We start from the raw sequence: 12,925 nt of genomic DNA on the forward strand, positions 1-12,925 counted from the left end.
ACGAAGAAATTTCCCTTACCATGCTGGCGCTTTATCAGATTACATCTTGGATTTCTTCGCTGGATCTCCTTGGGAAACCAAAACAAGTGAAGACCCGTGAAAAGCACGCTCGCCTTTTTTACAGCCAAAAGCGGTCCAATATTTTCCTTACATCTTAGGAGATGACGAAGGAGTAATATTAGAATTGAAACTTTCGATTATTTTTCGAAAAACGCGAAAAAAGACGAGCAAATTGCCGAATCCTCACTGTAATCTCTCTTCTCGCTCAGGCGCGGGTCAACTCTAGCCTCGCTTTCATGTCTGCGCGGTTGCTATTCCAATATGGCGCCGGGAACTGTAAAAAGGGCTATTGAAATTGGCGACAGAGCAGGAGAAGCATCATCCTACGAAAACTTAGGAACTGTGTTTCAATCTCTTGGTGAATATGACAAAGCTAAAGAATATCACGAGAAAGCACTTGCGATCAGAATTGAAATTGGTGACAGAACAGGAGAAGCATCATCTTACGGAAACTTAGGAACTGTGTTTCGATCTCTTGATGAATATGACAAAGCTAAAGAATATCTTGAGAAAGCACTTGCGATCAGAATTGAAATTGGTGACAGAGAAGGAGAAGCTTTATCTTACGGAAACTTAGGAGTCGTGTTTCAATCTCTTGGTGAATATGACAAAGCTAAAGAATATCAGGAGAAAGCACTTGCGATCAGAATTGAAATTGGTGACAGAGCAGGAGAAGCATCATCTTACGGAAACTTAGGAACTGTGTTTCAATCTCTTGGTGAATATGACAAAGCTAAAAAATATCTTGAGAAAGCACTTGCGATCAGAATTAAAATTGGTGACAGAGAAGGAGAAGCTTTATCTTACGGAAACTTAGGAGTCGTGTTTCAATCTCTTGGGGAATATGACAAAGCTAAAGAATACCACGAGAAAGCACTTTCGATCAGAATGGAAATTGGTAACAGAAATGGTGAAGCAACAGATTACGGAAACTTAGGAAATGTGTTTAAATCTCTTGGTGAATATGACAAAGCTAAAGAATATCTTGAGAAAGCACTTGCGATCAAAATTAAAATTGGTGAAAGAAAAGGAGAAGCGTCATGCTACGGAAACTTGGGAACTGTGTTTCAATCTCTTGGTGAATATGACAAAGCTAAAGAATATCACGAGAAAGCACTTGCGATCAGAATGGAAATTGGTAACAGAAAAGGTGAAGCAACAGATTACGGAAACTTAGGAACTGTGTTTCAATCTCTTGGTGAATATGACAAAGCTAAAGAATATCTCGAAAAAGGACTTGCGATCAAAATTGAAATTGGTGACACAGAAGGAGAAGCAACAGATTACGGAAACTTAGGAACTGTGTTTCAATCTCTTGGTGAATATGACAAAGCTAAAGAATATCACGAGAAAGCACTTGCGATCAGAATGGAAATTGGTGACAGAAAAGGAGAAGCAACAGATTACGGAAACTTTGGAACTGTGTTTCAATCTCTTGGTGAATATGACAAAGCTAAAGAATATCACGAGAAAGCACTTGCGATCAGAATGGAAATTGGTGACAGAGAAGGAGAAGCATCATCCTACGGAAACTTAGGAAGTGTGTTTCAATCTCTTGGTGAATATGACAAAGCTAAAGAATATCACGAGAAAGCACTTGCGATCAGAATTGAAATTGGTCACAGAGAAGGAGAAGCATCATCCTACGGAAACTTAGGAATTGTGTTTCAATCCCTTGGTGAATATGACAAAGCAAAAGAATATCACGAGAAATCACTTGCGATCAGTATGGAAATTGGTGACAGAGAAGGAGAAGCAGCAGATTACGGAAACTTAGGAACTGTGTTTCAATCTCTTGGTGAATATGATAAAGCTAAAGAATATCTCGAGAAAGCACTTGCGATCAGAATGGAAATTGGTGACAGAAAAGGAGAAGCGTCATCCTACGGAAACTTAGGAATTTTTTTTCAATCTCTTGGTGAATATGACAAAGCTAAAGAATATCTCGAGAAAGCACTTGCAATCAGAATGAAAATTGGTGACAGAGAAGGAGAAGCGTCATCCTACGGAAACTTAGGAACTGTGTTTCACTATCTAGGTGAGCATGTCATGGCTGAAGGTTATCTCTCTAAGGCACTTTCAATTAGTAAAGATATTGGACACGGTGACCAAGAGTTTCTATTTCTTTTTAACCTTGCAATGGTGAAGTTCTCCCAGAGAAAGATCGAGGAAACGTTTAAATATCTCCTTCTGAGTATCAAGAAAAGTGAGAATTTGCGTGGTTTTCTGAAAGACAACGATCAGTTTAAAATATCTTTTTCAGACGTCCACAATTCTCCCTACCTGAATCTTAGTGCATTCTTTTGTTTTTATGGAAACCCTAACAATGCTCTTTATGTCGAAGAGCTGGCACGAGCGAGAGCCCTAGCAGACTTGATGGCGACTCAGTACTCCGTTGAAAGTGAAATATCATTTAATCCACAATCGTGGATTGGCATTGAGAATGTTATAAGGAAAGAAAGCAACTGCGTTTGCCTGTACATTTCTTATTTTCGTCAAGATGTGTTTTTGTGGATTCTCAAAACAAGTGGAATCATTCGTTTCCAAAGAATAACAGTAAATGAAGACATTGTTGGTGCCGGATTTATTGACAGTTTGACTGACTTTTTTGATAAAAGCTTTCGCAGCTTTGGTATTTTACCCGAGGAGAGTTGCGAAGATCGATCTTTAATTGTAATGGAGCCAAAATTGAAATCATTCCAAGAAGAGAGCCTCGCAGCTTTGCGACTTGTAGAGGAAGACGATGGAGAAATTGCAAATTCCGAATCAAGCATTTCTTTGTGTTACAAAATGCTCATCGCTCCTGTGGCTGACTTACTTGATGAGCCAGAAATCATCATTGTTCCTGATCGGTCTTTGAACCAAGTTCCATTTCCAGCATTAACTGATGAAGGTGGAAAGTATTTATCAGAGACTTTCAGGATCCGCATCGTTCCTTCTTTGTCGACTCTCAAGCTCATTCAGAACAGTCCTGCAGACTATCACATTCAGAGTGGTGCACTGATAGTAGGCGATCCTGTGGTTGGCCGTGTGCGTTACAAGGGACGTGTTGAGAACTTTAAACCACTGCCATGTGCAAGAAAGGAAGCAGAGATGATTGGAGAACTGCTGAGAGAACAGCCTTTGTTAGGACAATGCGCAACCAAGCAAGCGGTACTTAAAAGGTTACATTCAGTCAGTTTGATACATTTTGCTGCACATGGAAATGCTGAAAGAGGAGAAATTGCTCTTTCCCCTCCAGGCCTTACTAAAAGTATTCCACAAGAAGAAGACTACTTATTGACAATGTCTGACATCTCACATGTTCGACTGCGAGCTAAGCTGGTGGTACTTAGCTGTTGTCACAGTGGGCGTGGACAGATCCGAGCCGAGGGAGTGGTTGGAATCGCTCGAGCGTTCTTAGGATCCGGTGCACGTTCAGTACTTGTGGCACTGTGGGCCATAGAAGACAGAGCGACAGAGCAGCTGATGCGTCGCTTCTATGGGCACCTTGTTTGTGGGGAAAGTGCCAGTGAGTCTCTTCAGGAGGCCGTGAAGTGGATGAGAGGTAACGGCTTTGCCAAGGTTTCCGAGTGGGCACCGTTTATGCTGATTGGAGATAACGTGACATTTAAATTTGGAAAAGAAAAGTAAATTCTTTTAAAACATTTCGCATTTGTAACTCAGACAAAAGGACTGATAAACGTTTTAACGGTTTACACGTTGGGACCTCGATCCGGTGGCGTTTTCTCCGCTTTGGGGCTTTCGCGCCTGGCTTCTCGTGTGTACAGAACAGGAGATCAAATTAACAGTCTAAACTTTAAATAACTGTCCAAATTTCCCGCCAAAACTTACAAGTAAATATACCTTGTAGACCATGCTGTGCATGTGTAACATCGCTATATATTCTTTTTCATGCAATAACCTGAATTCTTCGCGCATTTTGATTGGTTCTTACTTATGATCTATAAGAGTAAAGACACATACATGCCGTCACGCGGTGGTGTGACTCGCGCGCGTGATCAGAGTTCATAGTCCAAATCAGAGTTGTCGGGAAAATTTTTCAAACTCGCGCGGCCACAAGAAAGCAAAAAAGTTCAGCTTAATTACAAATCTACAGTGAGAAATAATACGCCAAGCATCGTTCACCTTTCGAAGCATTTAACTGGGCTAAACAAGCTTGAAGAAGACAGTGAATTATTCGAGAAATCATCGAAATCTCTGTGAAAGTGTTTGACCGCACAGGAATTTACTCTAATGAATCATCCATCGTGACTCTAGTGTTCATTTTCTGTGCTTGGGGAATCATAACTTTGATTTGCCCAGGCTTCATCAAATCATCAAACCAGTATGTAAGACTAAAGAATCAAAGCCTTGATTTTGCAAAACTTCATTAAACCATCTGTGGAATCATAACCCCAATTGTGAAACCTACATGTAAGTAATCATGGTTGTGATGCCTCAAAGCTTATGGGCATCATGTCTGGAATCATAACCCAGCTATTCTTGTGCAAAAATTATGGCTCTGATTTTCTAATATGCAGGAAGTCATCTGGGGAATCATAACCCTAATTTATTTCACAAGAAAACCGACATTTTCACTCTGACTATACTATACTAAATTTCAACAGTTTTTGAATTTGGCTTATTTCACAAGAAAACTGACATGATTTTTCACGATTTATACTGCAATGAATTTCTTTATTTTTTATATATTTTTGGCTTATTTTTAACATCCTCTTTTTGTGAACCTTCATCAAGTTTAATTGTAACTGAAAATAGAAATGAGTACACAGCTTGCTTTAATTCCAATAAATTTAAATAATAATTTACTCAATAATAATTACGTATTTGTGTACAACATTGATTGAAACGGTATATTATCAATTTCAAAAAATCAGTTGACAGCTTGTTGACAGCTAAATTTAAATCAGTTGACAGCTAGCTTACAAATAAAACCTTGCGCTTTCCGCAGTTTTTGTTGTATGATTCAAAGGTCAAATAAACATAATTTATTTATTTATTTAATTTTTGCCTATATGTTTCTTAAGAGCCAAATAAACATATTCCGAAGTTTCAAAGTGATTGGCCATTGCATCACAGAGATATTGCTAGTTGCAATATGCCTTTTTAGGCCTTCACAATCGTAGAGTGTTCTGAAAAATTGTCTGAAAATTGTGGGAAATAAAAACTTTTGGCTTCATATTTGGTGTTTTTGAAGACGCAAGGCACTCGGATAGTTTTAGTGTTTTATTGGTTAAAATGGCATTTGGAAATTTTTGTTCATTTCACCTTGAAGGGGGGATTAACTACATTATGGTTACTATGGATAACTTCTAACAGTCACATCCTAGCATCCTGGGTTTAGTTCTTGGTCATGTTTGTTCTATTGGAGGTTGCCTTTATTTTTGGTAGACATGAGCATGTTTTGGTAAGTCATGTGACGAGAACACAAAAACCCTAAAAAATCACGCTGCATTTTTTTTTCTCTGCTTATATCATCACCATGGGTAGAGTGCATTACTTAATAAGAGAAATCTGTAGCATGGATTTGTCGACACCAATTGATAATTGTTTTTTCAACTTGAAGCAACAACATCGATGTTGTACAGTTGGAAGACGCCACGGGAAACAAATGAATGGCGATTGAACGCTTGGGTTAATGCTTACAGATTTGAACAACTTTCCAATCGGAATAAAGTTTAGTTTTTTCATTGACTTTCAATTTACCATTTTTCTGTTTATTCAATCGGAGTAACAGTGCTATGTGGTTACAGAAACTTTATCGTGAAATGAAAACAATTTAGCTCACAGGTAGCGGCATTGCTCACACTGAAGTGTACGGAAGTCTTCTGTTATTATATAAAACAAATAGATTCCATTTTGCCGTGGGTCTGTTCAGTTATAGATCACAGAAGACGTCAAAATGCGGTATGAACATCTGTTCATAACTTGTTCATACCACTTTTTGACGTCATCTGTGATCTATAACTGAAACGACGCACGGCAAAATGGAATTTGTTAATTATGAGTGGTAGGAAAGTTTGATTGTCAGGTATATTCTTTAGCATTCGTGGGAGGTAAAGAGTTAAAGGTTTTGTGTAATGTTTTAAGATTAGGTGATAAAAGCCTTTTGCTCTACTTTACTCTTACTTTTCATTGTTCAATGTTACACATGTTTGACATTGTTTTTATAGAACTTTGCAGTCAGTTATAATTTCATTGATTCCGTTTTAAGGAATATGAACCTTTTCTCCTAAACAACGTTTTGACTTCTTTCTGCATGTTATCCAGTTAAGTAAATGATTTTAAACCTACAATTTCGGACAAAACGGTTGAAATGCTTTGCTAATTTTCACCGATTTTGGTACTACAGCTCATTTTTGTCTATCCCCCTCCCCTATTTCAATGTTGTCAATATTGTCGTTTTATGGAAACAAAGCCTGGTGAATTGCAAACCCTATAAAACAACATTGAGTTGGGGAGAGGGGAATATCATTTTTTTAACAAACCTGCCAGTCAGGGTCGACATTCGCTTATTATCTGTGAAATCTGTTTGTCTCAACTGGTTTTGTCCGGGATTGTAGCTATATGAAGTGAACGTCTTCCAAAATATAACTGAATAAAGACGAGTGAAGGCTTAATGTAGTAGTCTTGCGTTTCTATTCTTAGTTGGTAGTTAATAGTAAGTCCTTCACGCATTGGAATTAAATCGGACAACCGCTCGAGTCGACTTGGAAAAAATTGGAGAATTGGAGGCGCCGTGGTCAGGTGGGTGGAGGCGTGTCCTTTTATTGTCGGTTAGCCCTCTCCACAACCCCCAAGCCATTTCCAAGGTTACTTTCAGGCTGTGTTTAAAACGTTATTTTTTCATATAACCGCTTCGATGATTTTTTACCTTAAAAAGAGAACGGCAATGTTGCCGTTTATTGTAGTAGACTAAATCGTGGCTGTCGTTTCTTAAAACGGAACCATATATTTCCTCAGGGGAATATGAAACTGTAGTTCCTTGATCCTCCTTGAAAAACAGAACATTTGACCTCAACCTCGTCACCAGAGTCTTCTCGGCGACGAGTTTTCAACCAGCCGCCATTTTGAAAGTGGAGAAGACCCTGGATTGCTTTTGACCTCGCTTCCAGGTTGACTTCACTGTAATGATTATGAATTTGATAACCTCCACTCTATTGAAGTTCTATTGAAATGGTCCTGCGGTCCTGGTTAGAGCCCTGGCCCGGACTCTGTGTTGTGTTCTTGGGCAAGGCACTTTACTCTCATAGTGCCTCTCCACCCAGGTGTATAAATACGGAGTTTCCCTAATGGTCGCGTGTCGCGGGTCGCGGGTTTCAAGTCGCGTGTCGCGGGTTTTAAATAAGTCGCGGGTTTTGAAAAAGTCGCGGGTTTTGAAAAAAGTCGCGTGTTTTTAAAAAGTTGCGAGTTTTCAATAGAATGCATTTTTTTCTCAGTAGAATTCATTCAAACAAATTTAAACTCGTTTTCTTGGGAACTACGTTACAAAGTAGCCAATTACTTTGCGGGTTAAACAATCAAGTTACGAACTTCGGAACAAACTCCCCAACTTTGGTCCGGCTAAACTTCCCAAGTTTGCAAGTTGTGGAGGAACAAGACATGTTGCTCGAAAGTCATGTCCATGTCGGAAATTCAGGTGAAGAAAACATGGCAGCAGCGGTAATGTTCCAGCGATTCCAGTGGCTAGAGTTACAAAATATTTTGTTGAAGTTGAAGAGCCTGACGTCGTTTCGCATGAGCGATCTGCCGATAAATAAATTTTACGTCGGCTGAAATTTGGTCAAATTTAACTTTTTATATACAGCAAATACATCTTTAAAATTTTTGTGAGGCTTTAACTTTAATGTCAAGTCTTCTGCGTTTGTAAACCGAATGAAACTGGACGGCTTTACCGATCTTCACGTAAAATTAATTTTATACAAATGCGAAAGAGTCAGACAAATTTGAATTAAAAGTCGCGACACGTTTACGGCTCAATTCTATTTTTATGGTACGTGTTTTCTTCCGATGGTTTAGCGAAGCAAAACCATTTCTGTCAACATAACTACAGAAGGTTTTTTAAAATCTGCGCCAGTTAAAAATATTTTAAAGAGTTTTTGCCACAGAATACTAGTAAAATATATTTATCAACCGTACGCGTTCAATCATGAATACTTTGGTTCAACTTCATGATCGCTCGCGCGCAACGTTGTTTTCAAACTTAAAAGCTTGATTGCAAATCATGCAATGTTTGAAACCCAATTTGAACATGTTTTTTTTTTTCAGGACGTGATGCAACGGACGGTATATGTAATCCTTATCCTTATACTTACTGTAGGTCAGAACGTTGATACCGACGCCGTGCTTGTTCAAACAACTATTTTCAAACTCGAGCAGCTAGAATCGCTGAAATATTTCTGCCACCACTTTGTAACGTGTCTCGTTTCTCCTCAACTTGCAAACTTGGGAAGTTCAGAAGTTCAGTCGGCAAAGTTTGGGAAGTTTGTTCCGAAGTTTGTTCCGAAGTTCGCAATTTGATTGTCTAACTCGCAACGTTACTTCGTAACGTAGTTCCTAAGAAAACGCAATCATTTTAAAACCGGCGTCTTTGCAACCGGTTTGAATTTGTTTGAATGAATTCTACTGAGAAATAAATGCATTCTATTGAAAACTCGCAACTTTTTAAAAACACGCGACTTTTTTCAAAACCCGCGACTTTTTCAAAACCCGCGACTTATTTAAAACCCGCGACACGCGACTTGAAACCCGCGACCCGCGACACGCGACCATTAGGGAAACTCCGAATTTAATGCTGGCGGGTAACCCTGCGATGAGTTTCCCTAATGGTCGCGGGTCGCGGATCGCTGGTTTCAAGTCGCGTGTCGCGGGTTTTAAATAAGTCGCGGGTTTTGAAAAAAGTCGCGTGTTTTAAAAAAGTTGCGAGTTTTCAATAGAATGCATTTATTTCTCAGTAGAATTCATTCAAACAAATTTAAACCGGTTGCAAAGACGCCGGTTTTAAAATGATCGCGTTTACTTAGGGACTACGTTACGAAGTAACGTTGCGAGTTAGGCAATCAAATTTCGAACTTCGGAACAAACTTCCCAAACTTTGCCGACTGAACTTCTGAACTTCCCTATTTTGCAAGTTGAGGAGGAACAAGACACGTTACCAAGTGGTGGCAGAAATATTTCAGCGATTCTAGCTGCTCGAGTTTCAAAATAGTTGTTTCAAGCCAGAGGTTGCTTCTTATTGCATAAGGCGCCGTTGAACGGCCGAGTTCCAGAAATATTTGTGGGGGATTAGCAACACGCTTGGTGTGAATCTATTGTTTCGAGCGAAGACGATATATTTACCAAGAGAGCTTGAAACATGTCTTGTAGCTGTCAACACTTTAAGTTTTAATTACTTTTCTTTCAACCTCAAGAAAATATCCTGTTTAGTTATAATAACTATAACAGCGAGTGAAAGAACAGCTACGTATTATACGCTACGATTTGTCGGACTGATTTGCTTTTTGAAGCAATTCGCTGCGATTCGTTGGTTCGATTTTCTTTTCCTATTTAAATGGAATGAAAATCGGCTTGATTTGTAATATCTGTGACACTGCAAAGATTTTTGAAAACTCGGCCCTTTTTTACTGCAGTCTTATTTTCTAATCAAATCTGGGCCAAATCGAGCGGACAAATCAGTCGCACTGTGTAAACGGGCTTTTAGTCGATTTGATTTTAGTCGATATACACGGACTCTGAAATTCATTTTATGCGCGACTCGTGATATTTTCTATTTTGCGCTTCCGATCGATTTGCCGACGGAAAAATAAAATGGCCGAGAGAATTTGGCGGAGAAAACCACAAAGCCGATTTAAAAATTAATACAAGGGCTTAATCAGTTCAATGGTCTTTTGCAAGTCTTCGGTCAGCTTCGGACGTTTTTGAATTGGTCGCAAGGTAGTTTTTAGCAATGTTCTTGATAGCAAGGATGTCAAACCTTCCAACTTCTAATGCTCGTGATATCAGTGCTCCACTGGTATCAGATAAACGTCACTTGATGGGTCTGCCTTTCCCCGCTATGTACCTCATGCGCGATGTAGGGGAAAGCTTTTTCATTTTACCACTTTTCCGAAGTCAATTAAAGAAGGGCAAAGATCATAACCTCTCTTATCGGATTTTTAACATCGCTACCTTTTCTGATGGCCTATTGAGGTTGAAGCAGTCATTACTCTTAAATGGTAGAGAAGAAGTTGAAGGTGTGGAGAGTCAGGACCCAGTGAATGACCTTGAAGCTTCCACAGATCGTAGCTACTAAAGCGTCAAAGTTCAACCTGTTAAGAGAGCTGATTACAAGGTTTTATTGGAAATCGGTCGAGGAAAAAACAAAACACGCGAGAAATTGAATGGTCTTGGTAGCCTGATCTTTTCCCTAAAAAGGAACCATGGAAAACCGGCAATAAGATTCTTGATAGAAAAGGCCGTCATGTAAATTAACTCATTAAAAGTTAAGCTTCAGGTTATTACTACTGTTAGTTACGAGTTTTGGAAAACCTTTTTAGAATACTTTAAACATTAAAATAAGTGGATTTCGTCACCAAAGAAGCTTGGGCGCGCCGCCTGAAAACTTCAGAGGGAGAGGAAACCCCTAAATTCCTAAAAAATACTTCAAACAATTTTAGATGTTTTAAATGATTTTTAAGTCCTTTTTTAGAATACTTTAAACATTAAAATAAGTGGATTTCGTCACCAAAGAAGCTTGGGCGCGCCGCCTGAAAACTTCAGGGGGAGAGGAAACCCCTAAATTCCTAATAATACTTCAAACAATTTCAGATGTTTAAAACAATTTTTAAGTCCTTTTTTAGAATACTTTAAACATTAAAATAAGTGGATTTCGTCACCAAAGAAGCTTGGGCGCGCCGCCTGAAAACTTCAGAGGGAGAGGAAACCCCTAAATTCCTAATAATACTTCAAACAATTTCAGATGTTTTAAACGATTTTAAGTCCTTTTTCAGAATACTTTAAACATTAAAATAAGTGGATTTCGTCACCAAAGAAGCTTGGGCGCGCCACCTGAAAACTTCAGGTGGAGAGGAAACCCCTAAATTCCTAATAATACTTCAAACAATTTCAGATGTTTAGAACAATTTTTAAGTCCTTTTTCAGAATACTTTAAACATTAAAATAAGTGGATTTCGTCACCAAAGAAGCTAGGGCGCGCCGCCTGAAAACTTCAGAGGGAGAGGAAACCCCTAAATTCCTAATAATACTTCAAACAATTTCAGATGTTTTAAACGATTTTAAGTCCTTTTTCAGAATACTTTAAACATTAAAATAAGTGGATTTCGTCACCAAAGAAGCTTGGGCGCGCCGCCTGAAAACCTCAGGGGGAGAGGAAACCCCTAAATTCCTAATAATACTTCAAACAATTTCAGATGTTTAAAACAATTTTTAAGTCCTTTTTCAGAATACTTTAAACATTAAAATAAGTGGATTTCGTCACCAAAGAAGCTTGGGCGCGCCGCCTGAAAACTTCAGAGGGAGAGGAAACCCCTAAATTCCTAAAAAAATACTTCAAACAATTTCAGATGTTTTAAACGATTTTTAAGTCCTTTTTTAGAATACTTTAAACATTAAAATAAGTGGATTTCGTCACCAAAGAAGCTTGGGCGCGCCGCCTGAAAACTTCAGAGAGAGAGGAAACCCCTAAATTCCTAATAATACTTCGAACAGTTTTAAAAGATTTTTTAAGTCCTTTTTTTATAATACTTTTTATAATACTTATAATACTAGGGAGAGGAAACCCTTTAATTCCTAATAACACTTTGGTCACATTTTTTCCTATCGATGGATTCTAACAAACCTTGAGTATTAATTTACCTTTAAACTTCACAGTATGTTTTCTTCCATCCACTGTAATAGAAAGGGTAATCAATTCGCCCGATGGCTCCCCACGACCTTTGCATAAATTCTCGACATCGGCTCAAGATAGTTTCCACTTTCAGTCGTATTCTCCTTTTCTTCGTCGCTTGGGCACAACTTGCATTTGCAAAATCTGAAATTGATAAGTCCGACTTCGAGGTGATCTTGAAAGGAAGAAGCAGTAGAATGGTCTGGGACGTTATTAAGTTGAGGCGGGCTTCCAGTGGTTAGCGTCGAGCATTTTGGCGCGCTGTTTGTTCGTGGCGGGCTTCTTGTGCTTGACGGGCAACAACTTTCATTCAATTTTTTGTTTGTACCGAAGATGTTTCCTCCTCTTCGATCAATGGACACGATTTTGAGGAATCCTGGTCTTCCGCGTCAACAGTTCGGTCTTCGGAACTTGATTTGTGGTACAAGACGTCGACTCGCATATTTATCTGTTTATGGCGCATTTTAATCAGTAATAAAAATCCATTCGATCGAAAATATTCGACTTCAGAAATATTTCTTCGAGCGGAATGTCCGGCTAGCACTGCGAAAGACGTCCCCACATAATATTCTCCGGACCTCTCCAGCTTCGTCTGCCGAAACACTCTGGTACATGCCCGCCATTTTAGTCGCGTAGATCTTCGAACTTTAATCGCCGAATTTCGTCGGTGAACAGGGTAAACACACTATTTTCTCGAATTTTCTTGGTTCTTTGCAGCACAAACGATCGCTCAAAGTGTACCATTTCGTTTTTACGACAAGCAATGGCGAAAAAATACGAAATAACATGGCGGAGATTCTTAGTATCGACACATTGTCGCGGACGAAAATAAAGTAAATTGATCATGTTCGTGGTTTCCAAATTCATATCTGCCGCGAAAACTGATCTTTGGTAAAATGAACAACGCTGACAGATGATCTGACAGATTGGATTAGTGTACACACTCTAGGTGCGCAAAGGAATGTGTGAATGTGTGAA

The 12,925-nt window shown here is 39.0% G+C and overlaps 2 protein-coding genes across 3 annotated transcripts in view; both read left to right on the forward strand.

Moving 5' to 3' along the window:
* The window catches only part of LOC144641935 (uncharacterized), a 31,086-nt gene extending 26,315 nt beyond the window's left edge, over positions 1-4,771 (forward strand). Inside the window, exon 4 of the mRNA XM_078500953.1 lies at positions 347-4,771. Within this exon, the coding sequence (XP_078357079.1) occupies positions 347-3,693 (3,347 nt within the window). The 3' untranslated portion in view covers positions 3,694-4,771. The remainder of the gene's footprint in view (positions 1-346) is intronic.
* Positions 1-12,925, forward strand: part of LOC144641677 (uncharacterized) — a 64,040-nt gene that overhangs the window by 30,555 nt on the left and 20,560 nt on the right. The gene's annotated exons all lie outside the window — the stretch shown is intronic.

The sequence above is a fragment of the Oculina patagonica genome, chromosome 1 (genome assembly GCF_052425735.1).
Source record: "Oculina patagonica isolate OP01 chromosome 1, crgOcupat, whole genome shotgun sequence".
Taxonomy (NCBI): domain Eukaryota; kingdom Metazoa; phylum Cnidaria; class Anthozoa; order Scleractinia; family Oculinidae; genus Oculina; species Oculina patagonica.